General features: G+C 45.1%; 1 protein-coding gene and 1 long non-coding RNA gene across 9 annotated transcripts in view; one reads left to right on the plus strand and one right to left on the minus strand.

Annotated features, from left to right (window-relative positions):
- The window catches only part of SCAF8 (SR-related CTD associated factor 8), a 153,745-nt gene extending 143,961 nt beyond the window's left edge, over positions 1–9,784 (minus strand). For 3 of the 7 annotated variants that reach the window (XM_060205293.1, XM_060205292.1, XM_060205294.1), the window contains exons 1-2: positions 9,291–9,773; positions 2,495–2,557 (exon numbers count right to left, since the gene is read on the minus strand). In XM_060205293.1, coding sequence (XP_060061276.1) covers positions 2,495–2,557; positions 9,291–9,320 — 93 coding nt within the window. In that variant the 5' untranslated portion in view covers positions 9,321–9,773. Of the gene's footprint in view, positions 1–2,494; positions 2,558–9,290 lie in introns of all 7 variants that reach the window. The other 4 variants (XM_060205296.1, XM_060205291.1, XM_060205297.1 and 1 more) reach the window with 3 other exon arrangements.
- Positions 9,132–19,086, plus strand: LOC132542654 (uncharacterized). Of its 2 annotated transcripts, XR_009553619.1 has the most exons (3): positions 9,132–9,174; positions 17,198–17,367; positions 17,785–19,086. It is a non-coding gene; the product is annotated as an uncharacterized LOC132542654 (long non-coding RNA). The 2 variants fall into 2 exon arrangements; XR_009553618.1 differs by lacking the exon at positions 9,132–9,174 and having other exon boundaries at positions 16,563–17,367.
- Positions 19,087–19,795: the final 709 nt, after the last annotated feature.

Here is a 19,795-nt window from a genome sequence, read left to right on the forward strand (position 1 = left end):
CAGATGTTAATAATGTTAATGTTTCTCATTAACCTAGAACAATGGCATAAGGAGCCTGGTTCCAGCCCCTAGCTCCCCACCTGTAGGGGAGTCGCTTCACAAGCGGTGAAGCAGGTCTGCAGGTGTCTTGTCTCTCTTTCTCTTTCTCTCCCCGTCTTCCCCTCCTCTCTGCATTTCTCTCTGCCCTATCCAACAACGATGACATCAATAACAACAACAACAACAACAACAACAAGGGCAACAAAGGGGAATAAGTAAATATTTTTTAAAAATAAATTAACCTAGAACAAAAGCGGCTAAGGAAAACGTTTCCTTTATGGGGGGGGGTCCTACAGTAGAGGTGAAGACCTGAGTTCTTCTAGTCTCAGCTCTTATAGTTATGCTCGCCTGGGGTTGGGAGGCAGGTGGGAGATCACACCGATGGCTCTCAAGTTTCATCTGTCCAGTGAGGGTCACAGCTAGCCTACTTTTCTCATAAATACTTTGAAACATGGTGATAGTTGGGGGAAAGCATAAAACACCACACATATAAAGTGTCTCACTTTTAAACAAATATTTGAAAAAAACATACTGCAGACCTTTTTTTTTTTCCCCTCAGTCTTAGCCAACACCTGCGACAAAAACTAGACATTTGTTCTATCAGATATTTTGGTTAGTACGAATTTTAATTCATTCAGCGTGTGATGGGGGAGAAAAGTAAATATTTTTAATTTTACGAACTTTATCCACACACCTCAAACATTTCCATAAACTCAAATAATGTTTTAACATAAAACTTTATAGTATCAAGACATAACTAAAGGGATAAACTAGAAATGAATTAACCGTTAAGGCTTAATAGACATATATGACATATTATTATTTATTATATGTATTCCTGGAGATACAAATTTTGTGACCCAGCACACAAAACCTTCATAACATTCCTAAAACCTTTCACTAAAGCACATCATCCAGACTGTTACATTCTTCAGTCGCTAGCTACTTATGAATGCTGAGAACTCTCATCACTTCAAAAATCAGTGTTTATAAAAAGCAACCAAAATTTTCACATACTTAAATCAAGAAGATTTGTTTTGAAAAATAATCTTTTCTTCTGAATCCAAAAATTCTGGTAACCAATTCACAAATTTTTAAAAGAACTTTTCTCATGAAAACTGTATCTCACTGACAAAAGGAAACATCCTTTTTAAACCTGTATAAAAAATAGTTATAACAATACCAAGTGGAGATTTTTTTTTTTAAATACAATCAACCATTTCATATGAAATGCTCAACTTATTTTCCCAGTGATAAAAAAAATAAGATCATGCTTGTGTTTAAATTAAGTCTGCTTGCTCAAACTTTATTTTGAAGAGCAGATGAGCAATCCGGTAAATGCTGAATTCATAGAGAGGCAACGTGCTGAGAATGATGGGCCAGGCAGAGCTGAGTCTGGAGGCAAGTGCTGCAACCAAGCCAGTTTGCAGCGAGAAGCAACCCAAGAGTCAGCCATGCCTGCCCAGACTCACCAACTCTGCCACAAGCATGCTGGGTGCACAGCTGATGAAAGAAGAGTTTATAGGCACATAAGCTCCAAGAGGGCGTGTTTTTTGCTTCTCTTGTTTACAACTGTAGCCCAGCAGATGACAAAATGCCTGGCACATGATTAAGCACTAAGTACTGGCTAAATGAATGGAAAACTGAAATCCTGGGCCTTTTAAGTCTAGGTATTAAGTCGCAGAATTATTTCTTTTAAATCTGGCATATATCAGCCTAATATGCATAACTGTGTCTTAAAAATGAGCAAATAATATATAGTTTCCAATCTGATTAGATAGAGCAATGTCAACATTCCTACATTACATTTACACCCCCTCCCTTGAGTTTAAAATATGGTCATATAAGAAACTCTTGTAATGCAAAATTAGAAAAATGAAATTAATGCATAAAATAAGAACCAGAGAGAGAAAATGCATCATTTCTATCATCAAACTTAAGTAAGATTAACTCAGCTAAGACATCAAACCATAGAAACATTTCTCATCAGCATTTATCTCACAGTACAGCTACCATAATCTGTTCCTCTGTAACTAGAAAATCTACAATTTGATCTACTTCTCCATTCTTACAGTATATCTGCCAATTTGTCATCTTATAGTTTGAAGAACTTCCTCAAAATATAAGATGTATCTTGTTCCCAGGCATCAAATACAATAATTTGCCACTGGCATGTAAGATTCTTTTAGGAAAAATGCAGTCAATTTGGGTGAAGCCAAAAGCAAGTAAAAGCAACAAGACTTGTGCTCACTATCATGCATACATAGTACTTTCTCTCACTGAACATATTTTTAATGATGATACAGTCAACTCACTCCCTACACGTCCTCATATATGTGACAACTTCATTCTGCTTCCCGAGCACTGCCCAGATAACCAAAACATCATTTTCATTACTAACTTAAACCTAATATTTTCCAAAGGGCCTGCCTTATGTGGGTTATAATCATCTTACTATGCTTCTTGTGTCCATGCTGCTGGAAAAGCAGTCTGTACAAGCAGGAGTAGAGGCACAATCCTGAGAGAGAGGAGTAGAGAGAGATGTTGAGAAAACATAACCAGATACAAGGGAGCTCTGCAGCAGTTCAGGAGCTCAGCAAGTGCTCAAGGTCAAGGTTGATTACATTCTGTCACATTCTGTCACACCATTATAAGGTAGAAGTTGTCCACCAGCAGCAAAACTGGCCCTAGAAAGAGCTTTCTGGAATTCCATGCAGAAGCCAACTCTATCCCTTCTAAAGAAGGAGCATGTGTTTATAAAACACAACTATTCTCAGGAGATTAAGGAACAGATAGATGTTCCCTAACTGCCAAAACTGAGAAATACTGTAACACATTCAATGCCACTATAAAAGAAAATAGTTGACATGTAGACATATGTATTTACACCTATCTCCATCTTTCCAAAAAACTCCTCTATTTAATCTTAAATGATTCAGACCATAATTTCATTATTACCAACTTCTTTATCATGAAAAAAATCTTTAAGAAAAAAATTTAGTTAACAACAACAACAAAAAAAACCACGACTGATTTCAATTATCCCAGTACTCTTTTTAAAAAATGTTGGCAAATTTTTATCGAATGTTGATTTAAAGTGAACAAAAAAAAAAAAATGATTTGAAAATAGAGCATAACTACTATATAAAACTCAGAATGGATTTAACCTAGCTGGGATCTTCGTTAGAATCCCTCCTTCACTTTGCTCCCTCTCACAGAAATAAATTAAAAATTTTTTATAAATTCTTTTACTATTATTACTGCCGGATAGAAACAAGAGCAATTGAGATGGGAGGGGGAGATAGATAAGGAGACAGAGAGACACCTACAACCCTGCTTCACCACTCGTGAAGCTTTCCCCCGGCAGGTGAGGGGACCAAGGGCTTGAACCTGGGTTCTTATGCACTGTAACATGAGCGCTTAACCAGGTGTGCCACCACCTGGCCCCCAGAAATTACAAATGATAAACAAGATTTTGATTTGAACACTTCCATCTAGTGGCCCCGAAGGTGACTCAAGGGGAAGAGTGATGGATCCTAAGGCATGAGGCCCATAGTGGATCCCCAGCACTGCTGTCTGGCGTTGTTGCTTTCTCTCATTAATATGATCTTTAGGCAGACAATGCTCCCATCTCATACTCTGCACTCCTACAGTGCCACAAAATGACATTCAAAAGAATGCTTTTTACATACTGTCCTGCAAGAAATTAATTTGTCTTTAGTCAAAGACTCTTCCAACAACCACTCACTTATTTCATAAAAACAAATGTCCAGAAATATTAGCTACCCTGCTCCAGATTATTCAGCTACCAAATAGATTACCCATCCATTAATTTAAGTAAGATCACTAAACATATACTATGCAGTAGAAGTTCTGTGTGAGGTACAAAAGTCATGCAGCAAAGCTACAATGTGACTCCTCACAGGGCTTATAGTCTGGCAAAGACTAAGGCTAAGTGCTTAAAATTGTTGTGATTACTAGAAAGGAAACTACAGAGTGGCTGAAGAGGAAATGTAGTCAGTGATTCTCAATGAAGGTCAATTTCGCCCCCAAAGAACATTTAGTAATGTCCAGAGACATTCATCGTTAGTTACAACAGCGGCATCTTCGGGGAAGAAGCCTGAGATGCTCTAGGAAACAGGCAGCTACCCAGCCCAACAGCACTAAGGATGAGAACCCCCTGGTCTGAGAAACAGGGCAAAGGGGGCTGGGGGGTGGGCGCAAGGGAGGGTCTGAAGTGAAAGCTTCCTGTCTGGCAAGAGCACCGAGTACAGTCTGCTAAACCTTTAAGGGATTTTCACAGGGAGGAGACAAACAAAAAGATAGCCTGATTGATACAACAGCCAAAATCCCCACTGGAAAGATAAAACAGAAAAGAAAAGGGGTCGGCTAGATAGAGTGGATCCAGGCTAGATAAAAAAATTTTTAAATGTCCCTTCAGAGATTCCCTTCCCTGAGTCATACAGGGAGAAACAAACAAACTGAAAACAAACTCCATGTTCTCATTGTTCCCTCTACCCTTAGTTGGTACAGATACTGGAGAAATATCTGAAGCCCTATAGGGAGGTCAATTCACAACTGGACTACAAACTGGAACTAGAGTGGAATGTAGACATTTCACTCGCGACATCAAAGACAACGCACGCAACAGGAAAATGTACTGGGTGCTAAAGTGACCTAGAAAGTCTGTATCTTGAAACAGGTTAAAGAGTAAGCTATCTAGCAAAAAGAATCCTAAAGAAAAAAAATTAAGGCCCCTGGCGCTATCGCAGCAGGTTAAGTGCACACGGTGCGAAGCACAAGGACCAGCTCAAGGATCCGGGTTTGAGCTCCTGGCTCCCCACCTGCGGGGGAGTCGCCTCACAAGCAGATAGGTCTGCAGGTGTCTTTCTCTCCCCCCCCTCTCGATTTTTCTCTGTCCCATCCAACAACAACAATGACAGCAGTAGCAACAATAATGACAACAAAGATAAACAAGGGTAACAAAAGGGGGAAAAAATGGCCTCCAGGAGCAGTGAATTCCACCAAGGCCCAGCAATAACCCTGGAGGCAAAAAAAAAAGGATGTCATCCTTCCCCACTCCCTCTTCAGGAACAGACTGATAAGCACAGTGGTCTTCAAATTTCTGTTCTGGTAAACTCTATACAAAACTACTAACCATGTGTGACTCTACTCTGCATGAAATGTGGCTTCTCTACATTAAGAAATGTATGTGTAAAATAAAAATAAAATTAAAAAGCCATCAAAAACTTAGGTATTTTGATTTTTTTAAAAAAATGCTAAAAAAATGGGTAGTACGAAAGCCCTCAACTTATAAACCACAAAATTAAATTGCATTTTCCCATTTCGTGTCATGCCTACATATCTGGTCCTAGATCTACCCAGTAGGTCTGTTCAGAATAGCAAGAGAAACACATGGGGGGCGGGACAAAAATAACTAGGAGTGCAACTCACTATCAATGACCATTGTTATCTGTGTTCAGGATTTGTTAGCTTTCTGACGCATGCATGACAACAGTAAACCTGCACCTCTCTTTTGTTTAAGCACACTCACTGCAGAACAGCTATTCCATATATTATTTGAAAGAATTCCTATACTGTGAAGGTGTTCCCTTCAGTTTAGTTACAATTTTCTAAAGGGAAGTGTCGTGCACTGCCAATCTCCTTCACCTCTTTCCAAAACCAAACACGGGAGCACAAGTACCCCAACACTGCAGCAGACTCTGGAGAAAGGCTGCGTCCCAGCGATCACCCACAGTCCCGCAGACTGACCAAGCTGAGGCTGCACCAAGGGAAGAGTAAGCGGCCCACCTTACAGCAGAGACTGTAGTAAAACCTTGGGGTGACAATTCTCCCGGGACTAACTGCTCGGGTGAAATATCCACAATTAGGGAGTCATATTCCAAAATGGAGGGGGGGACCCTTGCCTTTACAGTAAACATATTCATGGGATTAACCTCTCAGCAAAATGTCATCGAACTAGAGCGTGTGGTTTGCCACAGTGAGCGATTCCTGAGCTAAGAACTTGTGGTTCTGCCACAGTGAGCGCTTACAGCGATTCCTGAACTTCAGTCTTATTGAACTCCGTATTTAAAAGGGATTTTTCACATAAATCAGATCTTCTGACAGTGACTTTGAACATAGGGTGGGCAGGTCACCGTATTCCAAGGGGCAGACAGACCCACCTTAACTCCTACATATCCTATACAAGGTCAGGGACTGTCAGACTAAAATTCACCCAAGGCCTGCAAATTAAAAAGATTCTTAACCTCAAAACTCTGGCACATGGGGCCCAGAAGGACGTGCGATGGATAAAGCACTGGACTCTCAAGCACGAGGCCCTGAGCTCAATTCCTGGCATCCTACGTGAAGCCCTGATGTCCTCTTCCTCCCCCCCCCTCCCTCCCTCACCCCCCCTCTTTTTAAAGCCTCTGCCGCATTCCTATTTCCAAGCTAACCTGTTGGAAGGATCTTGAAAAAGCCTGAGAATTAGCAAGCCATTAAAGCCAAACATTGTATATATTTTTTTAATATTTTATTTATTTTATTTTTGAGAGAGATGCAGATAGAGACACAGAAACACCAGAACACTGCTCAGCTCTGGCTTATGGTGGTGTGGGGGACTGAACCTGGGACTTTGGAGCCTCAGACATGAGAGTCTGTTTGTAAACTGTTATGGTATCTCCCCCACCCCAAACATTGTATAACTTAAACATTTCAAGTGAAGCAAAAGAAAAATTGATGAAAGTATTAACTCATGCCTATAGCTCAGTGCTGGTGTCCTACAAAGCAATGGGAATTACTTGAAAAGCCAATGCTTTCCTGACATATATTTGGCATAGAAAGTTTTGATGGGTTCACTCAGGATAATGCTATGAAGTCATAGGTTCAATCCCCAACACCACCATAAGCCAGAGCTGAGCAGTGGTCTGGCGTCTGTCTACCTATCTCCTTCCCTCTCTCATATTAAAGTAAATAAATATTTTTAGAAAAGACAGATTCAGTGTGAGTAAACATCCTAGAACATTTTCTCCCAAGCCTGTAACTCGGATTCCTTCATTTCTGTACTTCACGGCACATGACTTTCCCCATTTAATTCTGAGAAACAAGGAGAGAGTGCAACAACAAATGATTTAATGGAAAAAATTCCTCACTGGACTGTATGCTTATTTGCAACAGCAAAAACTTTACTACAGCAGCAAGGGTTGTAAACATTTATACAAACTATCCAAAATTAAAAAAAAAAAATCTAACCAAGTTATGGTTTTGTTTAAACAAACACAAGTTTATTTTCCTGAATCTCTGAATGTATTCCCTCCCTCAATTCTGAATCTGAACTAGTATTTTTTTAGGTGATCTCACTTTCCAACATAAAAGTTTGAACATCTTAGTAAATAAAGGGGGCGGGGGAGGGGGGTTAAGATACTTAAGGTCTCCGGAATCAACTGGTGGTAAACAAAAGTGCTACCTTCACTGCTATGGAAATACCACAGCGAATCTCAAGCACCTAGCTACCTACTGGAGTGACAGTGAGGGCTCAGCGGGGAGGGCACACGTTGGGAAGCCCATCCCTTGGCGGGGATAAAGTAACTAGTGAAAACGGAAATGGCTGGGTTTTTTTTTTTTTTTTTAAACTAAAAAAAAAAAAAGTGTAGCAAGGAAAAAGGCTACTATAAAGCTGACTGTGGTGAGACTAGTAACTCAATGAAACATAAAGAATCATTGATTCTGGCCATGCTGTGGGGGCGGGACCCCATCTTACAGGTTTGCCCCAGATAATCAGCTGTGAATTTATAAACAAAACCAGAGCAGCGGCCTGCAGGCCAACTGGTCCAGATGAAGGCCAGTGGGAGGGGGAAGAAAAGGAAAATCCAGTACTCAAAAAAAAAAAAAGAAAGAAAGAAAGAGAAGAAAGAACGAAAATGCTTTACGTAAGAGCTGCTTTCACCAAACACTTCGGGGCCGGCTGCCTGCTCCAATAAGCAGAGTCCAAAGCACACGACATGTTATCGAACTTAGAGCCTCGCCTCTCTGCTTAACTCCCCCCCCAAAAAAAAAAAACAAAAACAAAAACAGGGAGGTCAGAAAGAGAAAGACAAAAGACAAGAGGAGATTATTATTTAAAAAAAAAAAAAAAAAAGCTTTTCAAAAAAAAAAAAAAGCCCTCTCTGGAGTAAGCAGCCCACCACTACACCAGGGACACTTAATTTTTTTTTTAAGAGGGAAGATGTTTGCCAATCGAACCTATTGGCACTTCTGCGAGCACTTCCACGTCTAAAGGTCACCCCCCCCAAAAAAAAAAAAAATGGGGGAGGGAAATCACATAAATAAATCAAGAAATAAACAGTTCTTCCCCTGAGACTGTACAACAAGGCTTAGGGCCATTCTATTCTGCTGGTGGGGTGGGTGGGTTAGAGAGACAGAGGCAGAGACAGAGATGAAGCGCTCTCTCTCATGAAACAAATAACCTAATTCCTCTAAAAGGAAGTTTACCCTCTTCACCTCTTGCAACTGAAGCAGCAACCCTCCCCCCCCCCACAATAAAATTTTTTTAAAAATCAGAGAAATGGTGAGAGACTCGGGGTGCCCTGGCCTGCCGCGGGGTGAGCCCCACGCCCCCCCCCCCTTGTCTCTGTCTGTCTCTGTCTCTGTCTCTCTCCCCCCCCCCGTTCTTTCTGTCCCGGGATGAGAATTTGTTGGGGTTTTTTTGGGGGGAGGGGGAGGGATGAGCAGCAGATGGGCCCCCCGCCCGCAGACCCCCGGCACCCACCGCAGCACCCCGGAAGCCCCCCCGCAAACACACACACACCGGGAAGGTCTGCGGGCCGGCGGGGGGGGACAGGAGCGGGGTGTGGGAACCCCGAGAACCTCCCCGCCAGCCGCGGGGAAGGAGGGAAGGAGGGAGAGAGGGGAGGGAGGAGAGGAGAGGAGGAGAGGAGGGCGGGAGAGAGGTGGGCGGGCCGGAGAGACCCGATGTGTGTGCGGTGGCGGGAGGGACGGGAGGGGGGGGGAGAAGGGGGACACACAGACACACACAGACACGACTCCCGGGCGGGGACCCCACCCCGCCGCCCCCTCCCCCCCCCAGGCTCCGGGGAGACGCCCCTCCCCCCGGAAGCGCACCCGCACCCCAAGGTGGGCCCGTCCCCGCGCCCGTCCCCGCGCCCGTCCCCGCACCCACCCCCGCGCCCACCCCGCACCCGCCCCCGCGCCCTCCGCAGCCCCCCGCGCGGCGGGGCGGCGACACCAACCTCGCTGTTGAAGGTCTTCACGGCCTCCATGTTGGCGGCGCGGCGGCGGCGGAAGAGGCGGCGGCGGCGGAGGGCGCGGGGTGGGGAGAGCGATCGGGGGCGGCGGGGGAGGAGGAGGAGCAGGAGCAGGGGCGCCCCGGCGGGCACGGGCGCGGCCGGGCTCCCTCAGGGCCGGCGGGGCCCCGGCATGGCCGCGAGGGCGGAGCGGGCGGGCGGCCGGAGCGGGCGGGCCGCGGGCGGGGAGGGGCCACGCCGACCGCCCGGCTCGCTGTCTCCGGACTCCGCGGTCGTCCGCCCCGGACTCGGGCTTCTCTTTCTTTCTTTCTTTCTCTCTCTCTCTCTCTCTCTCCCCCGTCTCCGCCACCCCGCTCCCTGGACCGGCGCCGGTTTCACCTCCCCCGCCCGCCGCTCGGGCCGCAGGATCCCGCCGCGCGCGGCGGAGACGGACGAGGAAGCGCCGGCAGCGGCGGCTGCGGCATCCAATATGGCGGCCGCGAGTCGGGCCGCGCAGCTCGCAGCTCGGCGCCGCCGACCAGCGCGCCCCCTGGCGACGCGACCGCGCGCGGGCCCCGGGCGGGCACCAGCGAGCGTGAGCGCGCATGCGCGGGCACCAGCCAGCGTGAGCGCGCGTGCGCGGGTCCCGGGCGGGCGCGGGCACCAGCGAGTGCGAGCGTGAGCGCGCGCGCGCGGGCCAGAGCGTCGCCGCGTCGAGGCGGCGGCCGCCGGCGGGGCTCCGAGACACCCCCCCGCCCCTCCACCCTCACCCCTTCTCGGCGCCGGGGCCCTGCGGGCGCGAGCGCCGGCCTCCCCCGCCCCCTCCCGGCGGCCGCTGCGGAGACCTCGGGAAAGCCCGGCTGTCCCCACCAGGCGGCCCCGGGAGCCATCGCTGCGCCCGCCGTCCCTGCGGGCTCCCGGCTGCGGGGCTTTGCAACAACTTTGTGCCGGGCGAGGCCTGCGGGCTTAGCGGCAGCCCGGGGGAAAGTTAGACACGCGTTGATCTCGCCACCCACCCAGGCCTTTTGAACTGCCTCGCAAAGGCGGCGGGGGGGAGGCATGAGAAACAAAAGCAGGGGACCCCGGAAGCACGCGTGCAGCCAGCCTGCAGCTCGGTGCGGGAAATGCCCGCGGTGGGTGAATCCCGGGGGTGAGGTGGGGGGGGACACACAGTGCGTGCACGGGCCTGGGCGGCGGGAGCCCGGGGCGCCCCAGATCTGCAGTGCACCCATCTCTCTTCCAGGAGAGAGGAAGGCCGGAGGGGGTTTGCTCTAGGTTGTTTGCAGAGAAAGGGTGCAGGCGACAGCTCCTCTAGAGGAAATAGAAGGTGCCGCATAGCAAAATGCCTTTCTGTCCGGCTTCGGGTAGGGTAAACGGTTCCCTATGGAGGCGGGACAAACGTTGGCTTTCAAAATGGTTTGAGTGTATCGAAGAAGCCACCCCACCGCACCCAAGACTGCAGCCTTCTTGCCCCCAGGCAGTTCGCAGCCTGTCGCCTCTCCCAAGTTGGCTCGGAGAGAAGGAAGGAAAGGAAATGATGGCAGGATTTGACCCTAGGGAGTCAAGAGTCAAAAAAAAAAAAAGTCCAAAAGAAAACTTGTGCAAGTCAGGCTCTTCTTAGGGTTTTGAACTCTGCTTGGTTTTAAGTAAATATTAGAGGTCTGTTCACTCAACAAGGTAAAAAAGATCCCAGTTTCAATCCCCAATACCACCATAAGCCAGAGTTTAGCAGTACTCTGATAATTAAAAATAATAATAATGAAACTGGGTGAATTTATAAAATTACAAAAAGAAAGAAAGAGAGTCAGGCGGTAGCGCTGTGGGTTAAGCGCAGGTGGCGCAAAGTGCAAAGGACCCGCGGAAGGATCCCGGTTCGAGCCCCCGGTTCCCCCCACCTGCAAGAGAGTCGCTTCACAGACGGTGAAGCAGGTGCAGGTGCCTGTCTTTCTCTCCCCCTCTCTGTCTTCTCCTCCTCTCTCCATTTCTCTCTGTCCTATCCAACAATACGGACATCAATAACAACAATAATAACTACAACAATAAAAAAAGGCAACAAAAGGGAATTAATAAATTTTTAAAAAAAGAAAGAAAGAAGGAAAGATCTCATTGGTGGAAGTTTTGAGTCTTACTCAGAACCTCATGCTGCCAGGTGAAAGAGTGGCCGCTGCCACAGCGCCAACGCTGCCTGCAATGCACTGGGGCCTGGCTCTGAAAATGGGTCGGGCGCCTGGCAAAGCAGCTCACTGTCCAAGTGAGCTTTTCCGCCAGCCCCTAAGATCCTTTCTATGCTTCTTCATCAGTGAGGTGCTGTCACTCACTTTCTTTTCACAGTTGATTCCTCACCCTTCTTAGGTCCCACTCAGTCTGCCCTGCTGCCAGCAGCCCCTTCCAAAATCACATGACCCTCTTAGTTTCCCTTACTCCAGATCCTGGCATTTAGTATTCACCCCTCTGGTCTGGGGGGGGGGGGGGGTTTGCTTATTCAGACATTTATTAATGAATGTTGACTGGATCACATAGACCCCAGAGATTAGACTGCTAAACAAGCCAAAGGATAACAGTGGTTCACCTGTTCTGTGACTTGACTTTAATAAAATGTCCACATCCAGAAAGAGAGCAGAGGGCATACTTTGTACAAGGGAAAGAAAAGAAAAAGGGTGGGGGTAGATAGCATAATGGTTATGCAAAGAGATTTTCATGCTGAGGCTCTAAAATCCCAGGTTCAATCCCCATAAACCTGAGCTGAGCAGTGCTCGGGTAAATGAATAGAAACAAAAAGCAAATAAGGGGCCAGGTGGTGGTGCACCTAGTTAATAGCGTGTAATAACGGGGTTCTAGCCCTTGGTCCCCATCTGCAAGGGAAAAGCTTTGCGAGAGGTGAAGGAGGGCTCCAAGTGTCTGTTTGTCTCTTGCCCTCCCGACCTCCATTCTCCCCTCAATTTCTTTCTTTCTTTTTTTTTTTTAACCAGTGCACTGATCACCTCTGGTTTATAGTAATGTGGGGGGTTGAACCTAGGACTTCAAAGCCTCAGGCATGAGAATTTATTTGCATAACCATTATGTTATCTACCCCCCACCATATATATAATTTACTTATTTTATATGAGAGAAAGAGAAACCAGAATACTGCTCAGCTTTGGCTTGTGGTAGTGCTGAGAATAGAACCTGGAACCTCAGAGCCTTAGCCTTAGTACTGAATCTGATCAGTACTTCACAGTAGGACAATATTTCCAGTCTTTCCCTGCTCCCAGCTCTACTGAGATTTGATTAAAGAATAAAGATTGTATCTGCTTATAGTATGCAACATGTCCTTTGGATGTGCAGATACATTGTGAAAGGGTTCCCACAATCAAGCTAACCAACACAGTTACCTCACATAGTTACTCTATTTTCTATTTTCTGTGTGTGTGTGTGTGTGTGTGTGTGTGTGTGTGTGTGTGTGTGTGTGTGTGTGTGTGTTTGTGTGTATGGCCAGAACCTTTGACAGTTGAGCTCTCAGCAAAAGTCAAGCATGTTTGACCCTATTCACTGTAGACTTCATGTCTCCAGAATTGATCATCTTCTGGCAGAGTTTATATCCTTTGACCAATTTCTCTCCTCTACCCTGTGCCTCATCCTCACATAAACACATCCAGCTGCTACTGTTGGTTCAACTTCTTTCTTTTCCTTTGCAGATTCCATACAACAATAAGATTGAGCAATGCTGGCCTTTTTGCATCCGGCTAGTTTCATTTTGAATAGTGTCCTACAGTGTCACCCATGCTGTTACATGGCAGGATTTTCTTTCTCATGGCTAAATAATATTCCTTTGAATGTGTGTATATATGTATATAGAAACAAGTTTAAATGAATGGATAAAAGGTAGATATCTATAGATATAAAGGATACCTCAGGTTTTCCTTCTTTTTCCTTAATTTTTTATTAGTGGTTTCATATTGATTTACAGGACTGTGAGATAATAGGGGTATAATTCCATACAGTCCCCACCAACAGAGTTTCATGTCCCATCCCCTCCACTGGAAAATTCTATTGTTTACCCCTCTGGGAGTATGGACAAAAACTTTTGGGGGGTACAGAAGGTGGGAGTTCTAGCTTCTGTAAATGCTTTTCTTTTGGACGTGGACATTAGCAGGGTAATCCATACCCCCAACCTGTGAGGAAGCATTGATGGGGTCTTCTGCCCAGGAAAGTAAAATGGAGTCACAGTAGCACCTGCAACTTGGTGTCTGAAATGCAGTAAGATGGAAAACAGGACGAAATATTTAGTGAGCAGGAACCATAAAGTGGGAATAGAGCCAATGAAAGTAGGGACCTTAGGGTGAAGGGAAGTCTATTTTGGGAATGTCTATTTTAGAAATGTTCCTAGGAATTTATGTCTAATAAGCTTTGCTTAAGCTTAACATGGGGGTGGGCTAGAAATATTGTCTGGGAAGGGGCCAGGTAGTGGTGCATCTGGTTAAGTGCACATATTACAGTGCACAAGGACCCGGGTTCAAGCCCCTGACCCCCACCTGTAGGGGGAAGGCTTCATGAGTGGTGAAGCAGGGCTACCGGTGTTTGTCTGTCTCCCTCTCTTTCTCCCCTCCTTTCTCAATTTCTCTCTGTCTCTATCCAATAATAAATAAATAAAATTTTAAAAAAAGAAATATTGTCTGGGAAGATAGTGTCAGACTTGGGAGTAGAATTAGGAAATAGGGATAGGGCAGAGAGTTGCTCGCAAACTTGAAGAAATTATATAAATGGGGGGGTAGATAGCATAATGGTTATACAAGGAAACTTTCATGCCTGAGGCTCCAAAGACCCAGGTTCAATTCTCCTCACCACCATAAGCCAGAGCTGAGCAGTGCTTTGGTTAGAAAATGTGTGTGTGTGTGTGTGTGTGTGTGTGTGTGTGTGTGTGCAATTAACTGTTTGCCACAATGATCTAACTCAGGGTCCATGTCTATTCATATACAGCACAGGAGTCTGTGTAACCTCCGAGTCCCTGTCAGTCTGAGCTCACAGTCCATGGTCACAGCTGGGAACATTCTAGGCTGCACTCATTTCAGGACCCGTCTTCCTCAAGTGGCAGAGTAGGATGACCCAACCTCTCTTCAGAGAATGGGGTAGTCCCTACTATTGCTAATTCATAGTGAGGGAATGGTCCTGAAGAAGCCTACAAAAGGGCTTATGATGACAGTCTCTATGGGTGTGACCCGTGATGGTAGAGAGGAGGATTTTATTTTTAATTTCTTTATTGGGGCATTAATGTTTTACATTTGACAGTAAATACAATAGTTTGTACATGCATAACATTTCTCAGGTTTCTACATAACAGTAGAACCCCCACTAGGTCCTCTGTCATCCTTCTTGGACCTGTATTCTTCCCCCCCCCCACACACACACACACACCCCAGAGTCTTTTACTTTGGTGCAATACACCAATTCCAGTTCAGGTTCTACTTGTGTTTTCTCTTTTGATGTTGATTTTCAACTTCTGCCTGAGAGTGAGATCAAGAGAGGGATTTATTAGAGGTCTAGGCCCACATTATCGATGTGGGAATCTAAAGATTTCTCGTCTAGGACCCTGGGTGATGGGGTGGCCTGACAGTGGCTAAAGAGGTCGTCACTAAGTGAGCTGATCTCTTGTCTTTCTCCAGCTTTTTCTGTCCATTCTTTATCTGAGGAGCTTTGTCTTTCTCGCAGCACTGAGTGTTGTTTGTTGCATCCGAATGGGTGTGAGGTTTATGAAATCTGGCCTCAAGTCAGAGAGGAAATAGAGCTAGGATTTTAGTGGGGTCTTGATCAGCCTCTAGTTTCTCTGCATTTACTTGTCTGATGATCCTAATAAAGGTTGTCATAAGGACAGTAATTGCCCTTTACTTGATATATATTTGTTGCCAGTTTAACTCTTGGCCAGTTGTATAGTGTTTCTTTGAAAGCTTATCAAGGGGTAACAATAATGCTGATACTCTGTCAGAAGAGATTAAAGAATATGGGAGAATATTTTTACTTCCTTCTGTATAGTTAATTCTAGATAGAATGATCGAGGGAAGTGGAGTAGGAGAGGAGGGTGTCTAGGCTTAAGTAATAAATACATGATTAGAGAATTTATGATGCCTTCTTAGGCCGTTCCGTAGAATGCCAGGCTTATTAAGTCTAAGGCTAATCACAGAGGGCTATTAAGCACTTTTACTTTGAGGCAATTGCCCTTTGTTTATGGACACATGTACACATGTACTTAGGGCCTAGCTTGTATCTAGTCCCTGCAACTGTATTAGAAAACGTGCCATCCGAAATAGAACTAGGTAACCCCATGTACCAGGAAATAGCTCATCAGAGTAAAGGAATTGGGAGGTTGACATATCCGGCTTGGTGTCTCTAGAGACAATCCACTATAACAAGTCAATGGTAGCATAACATGGCGTGGTGGCACTGAGAGTGTTTCTTTAGTTGAGGTCAACAGAGGCAGTATAACAGGGCAAGTCCTCAGAGAGAAGAAACATCAAGAAATAGGAGCAGAGTCCCAGAGGTCCCAGGACTAGGAGAAGTACCAATCTTAAAGAGAGTGGGCTAAACGCACATGGCACGAAGCACGAGGACCGGCTCAAGGATTCCGGTTCCAGCCCCCAGCTCCCCACCTGCAAGGGAATCGCTTCACAGGCCGTGAAGCAGGTCTGCAGGTGTCTATCTTTCTGTCTCTCTCTGTCTTCCTCTCCTCTCTCCATTTCTCTCTGTTCTATCTAACAATGATGACATCAATAACAACAACAATTTTTAAAAAAGGGAGGCAACAAAAGGGAAAATAAATGCAACATAAAAAAAAGAGAGAGAGAGAATGGGAAGTGTTCCCTGTGGTCTTAGTAAGAGTTTAAAATGGAAAGAATTCATTATTATTATAACCAAGTTAGCTGGGAGCTTGCTCTTCTCTCACTTTTTTTTATCCATTCATTTGTCAATGGGCATTTGTATTATTTCCTCATCAAAATTACTATGAATAGTGTTTCTCTTAATATCTTGCAGTGTGGTTATCTCTTCAATATCGTGATTTTAGTTCCTTTGTCTGCATGCCCAAAAGTGAGATTATAGAATACAAGTGTTTTACTAATTATATGGAACTTCTTTTCAATTTCCTGAGGAATTTCCTTAGTACTATATTCCCTAATAGCTGTTGTAATTTACATCCTCTTAGTCCTGAAAAAAGGTTCCCTTTAGGAAGTGGACTCTTTAAAGACGTAATTGAAGGACTGGTTGGTAGCACATCGGGTTAAGCACACCAAGTACAAAGTGCAAGGACCTGCACAAAGATCCTGGTTCAAGGCTCCCGTTCCCCACCTGCAAGGGGGTCGCTTCAGAAGCAGTGAAGCAAGTCTGCAGGTGTCTTTCTCTATCTCCTCCAGCCCTCTCAATTTTTCTCTGTCCTATCCAATACAAAATGGAAAAATGGCCACCAGGAGCAGTGGATTCATAGTGCAGGCACCAAGCCCGCAGCAATAACCCTGAAGGCTAAAAAAAAAAGAAAATAGTTAAAATAAGGACAAGAGTGGCGGGGTTAGTTTAGTGCATAAAGCATCGGACCCATAGCCTCAGGTCTTGAATTTGATCCCCAGTATCATGTGTGCCAATGTGATGTTCTGTTTTTCTCTTCCTCCTCCTTTTTCTCCCATTGATTTTTTTTTTCTAGCCAAAACTTAATCCCCACTCCAAGTCAGCCTAAGCACCTGGCCAGCAAAGAAATTAAATGTTTATGTGTTCATGGTGTGCCATGGGATCATTTTGTCAGCTTTATGTCATGAAAGTGTGAATTTACCATTCTTGGTTAACAGAAACAGTGCTTCCCAGCCCCCACCCAGAAACAAAGAGCAATATACTCTCAAAAAGGAACCCAAATTACCTCCCAAGAAAAGGGAAATGTATTGTTACTTTTTTGGCAGTGTGACTTCAAGAAGCCTTGCCCATGTGTGATTCCACTGCTTCTGTTGCTCTTAAATTCATGTAAAGACAGACAAGAGCGACACAGCACCCCTTCATGTATGGTGCTCCCAGGGGCTTGCTGGGCCCTGAACCTGAGTCTTCTGGAGTGTGGTAAGGTGCACTGTTTCAGGTGAGCTATTCCCCAGTCACATGAGAGCTTTATCAGTAGCATGTGTGAATGCTGTGGACAAGAAACCCCCACAGATTCAGAGAAAAGCACGCCAATGCAGTCCCAGGCACTGACTTTAAAAGCCTTCTAACAAGCTGGGAAGATGGCCTGATGATTATGCAAAAGACTTTCGTGCCTGAGACTCTGAGGTCCTGGGTTCAATCCTGGGTACCACCAGAAGCCAGAGCTGAGAATTACTCTATATTACAACAACAACAACAATAATAATAATAATAAAATAATGCAGCTCAGGAGGTAGCGAAGTAGATAAGGGATTGAACATGAGGACTTGACTTAGATCCCTGGCATATTATGTGTCAGTTTTGCTGTGGTTCTTTCTCCCTAACTTTCATAAATGAATAAGTAAAAATTTTACAGCCTTCTAGCGGAAAATGGAGGCTTTCCTGCTCCAGTGATCTAAGGAGACCTGGGTCAGGTGGCTCTGGAGGGGGGAGATTGCTGCCCTGCACACAGACCAGATTCCCGCTAGAAACTTTATTTCAAAGTTATTTCTTGTCTTCTTATTTCTTGTCTTCAGGGAGCCCAACTATGAAATCATCCTTTTGCCATATATATATTTTTATTAATTTATTCTAATGAGGGAGACAGAGAGAAAGAAAGATGATAGATAGATAGATAGATAGATAGATAGATAGATATACATAGATAGGCAGGTAGACCTACTGACTAAGAGCTTTGCTCAGATGTGTCTCAGAGATGGTGCTGGGGCTTGAACCTGGGGCCTCAGAGTCTCAGGCATGAAAGTCTTTTCACATAACAATTATGTTATCTCCCCAGACCTGCAGGCATCTGTGTTTTAAAGATCTTTTTCAATTTTTTTATTAATGATTTAATAATGATTATCAATATTATGGGATAAGAGAGGTACAGTTCCCACCACCAGAGTTCCATATCCCCTCCCCTCCATTGGAAGCTTCGCTATTCTTTATCCCTCTGGGAGGCTGGACCAAAGATATATTTTTTTAAGTTTTTTTTTTTTAAAAATGTTATTATCTTTATTTATTTATGGGATAGAGACAGTCAGAAATCAAGAGGGAAGGAAGGGGTAGAGTGAGTGAGAGACAGAGAGATACCTGCAGCAATGCTTCACCACTTGTGAAGCTTTCCCCCTGCAGGTGGGGACTGGGGGCTCGAATCTGGGTCCCTGCTCATTGTAACATGTGCGCTCAACCAGGTGCACCACCACCTGGCCCCGTGGACCAAAGGTCTTTATGGTGTGCAGAAGGGGATAAAGTCTGTTATCTGTAATTGCTTCTCCGCTGGACATGGGAGTTGACAGGTTGATCCATACCGCCAGCCTGATCCTATCTTTCCTTCATGGGGTAGAGCTCTGGGGAGGTGGGGTTCCAGGACATACTGGTGAGGTCATCTGCTCAGGGAAGTCAGGTTGACGTCATGGTAGCATCTGCAACTTGGTGGCTGAAAAGCATTAAGATAGAAAGCAGAACGATTTGTCTAATTACCAGCAACCTAAAGGTAAGAATATAGCAGGTGTTTTTTTTTTCTTTAATTTATTTTTATGAGTTACAGATGAGAAAGAAGGACTGGAGCCATGCTCAGTTCTGGCATATAAACATACCAGGGATTGAACCTGGGGCCTCTGAGACCTTAAGCCTACATGTGCTGTGATCTGGACTATCTCCCGAGCTCCAAAGTCATCTGTTGTAGGTTACATGTAATTATGTATCTTTTTATTTTCTTATTTAAGGTATTGAAATGGGGACGTTAGAACCTCAGCCATGAAGGTCTTTTGTAGAACCGTTATTCTAACATCTTGACCCTACAATTTATATATTTTGATTTTTTAAGTGTTTGCTTATTTTTTAAATGATTTTTTTATGAGTGGTGATTAAGAAAATCAGAATATTACTCTCGGGTGCGGGGGCTGGGCAGTAGCACAGTGGGTTAAGCTCTCATGACACAAAGCACAAGGACCGGTGTACGGATCCCAGTTTGAACCCCCAGCTTCCCACCTGAAAGGAAGTTGCTTCGCAAGAGGTGAAGCAGGTCTGCAGGTGTCTTTCTTTCTCTCCCCCTCTCTGTCTTCCCCTCTTTCGATTTCTCTCTATCCTATCCAACAAGAATGACAGCTATAACAACAATAACGATAACAGCCACAACAAGGGCAACAAAATGGGAAAAATAGCCTCTAGGAGCAGTGGATTCGGAGTGCTGGCACTGAGCCCCAGCAATGACCCTGGAGGCAAAGAAACAAACAAACAAACAAAACCATTAACTCTCATAGTTACAATGCTGGGGGCTGGACTAAGGAACCCGGGCTTGCAAATCCTGTGTTCTAACACTGAACCACCTCTGGGTCATGAGAAGTAATTTCTTTTATTTAGATTTTTTTTTTTAGTCTTTATTT

Source organism: Erinaceus europaeus, chromosome 13, assembly GCF_950295315.1.
Source record: "Erinaceus europaeus chromosome 13, mEriEur2.1, whole genome shotgun sequence".
NCBI lineage: Eukaryota > Metazoa > Chordata > Mammalia > Eulipotyphla > Erinaceidae > Erinaceus > Erinaceus europaeus.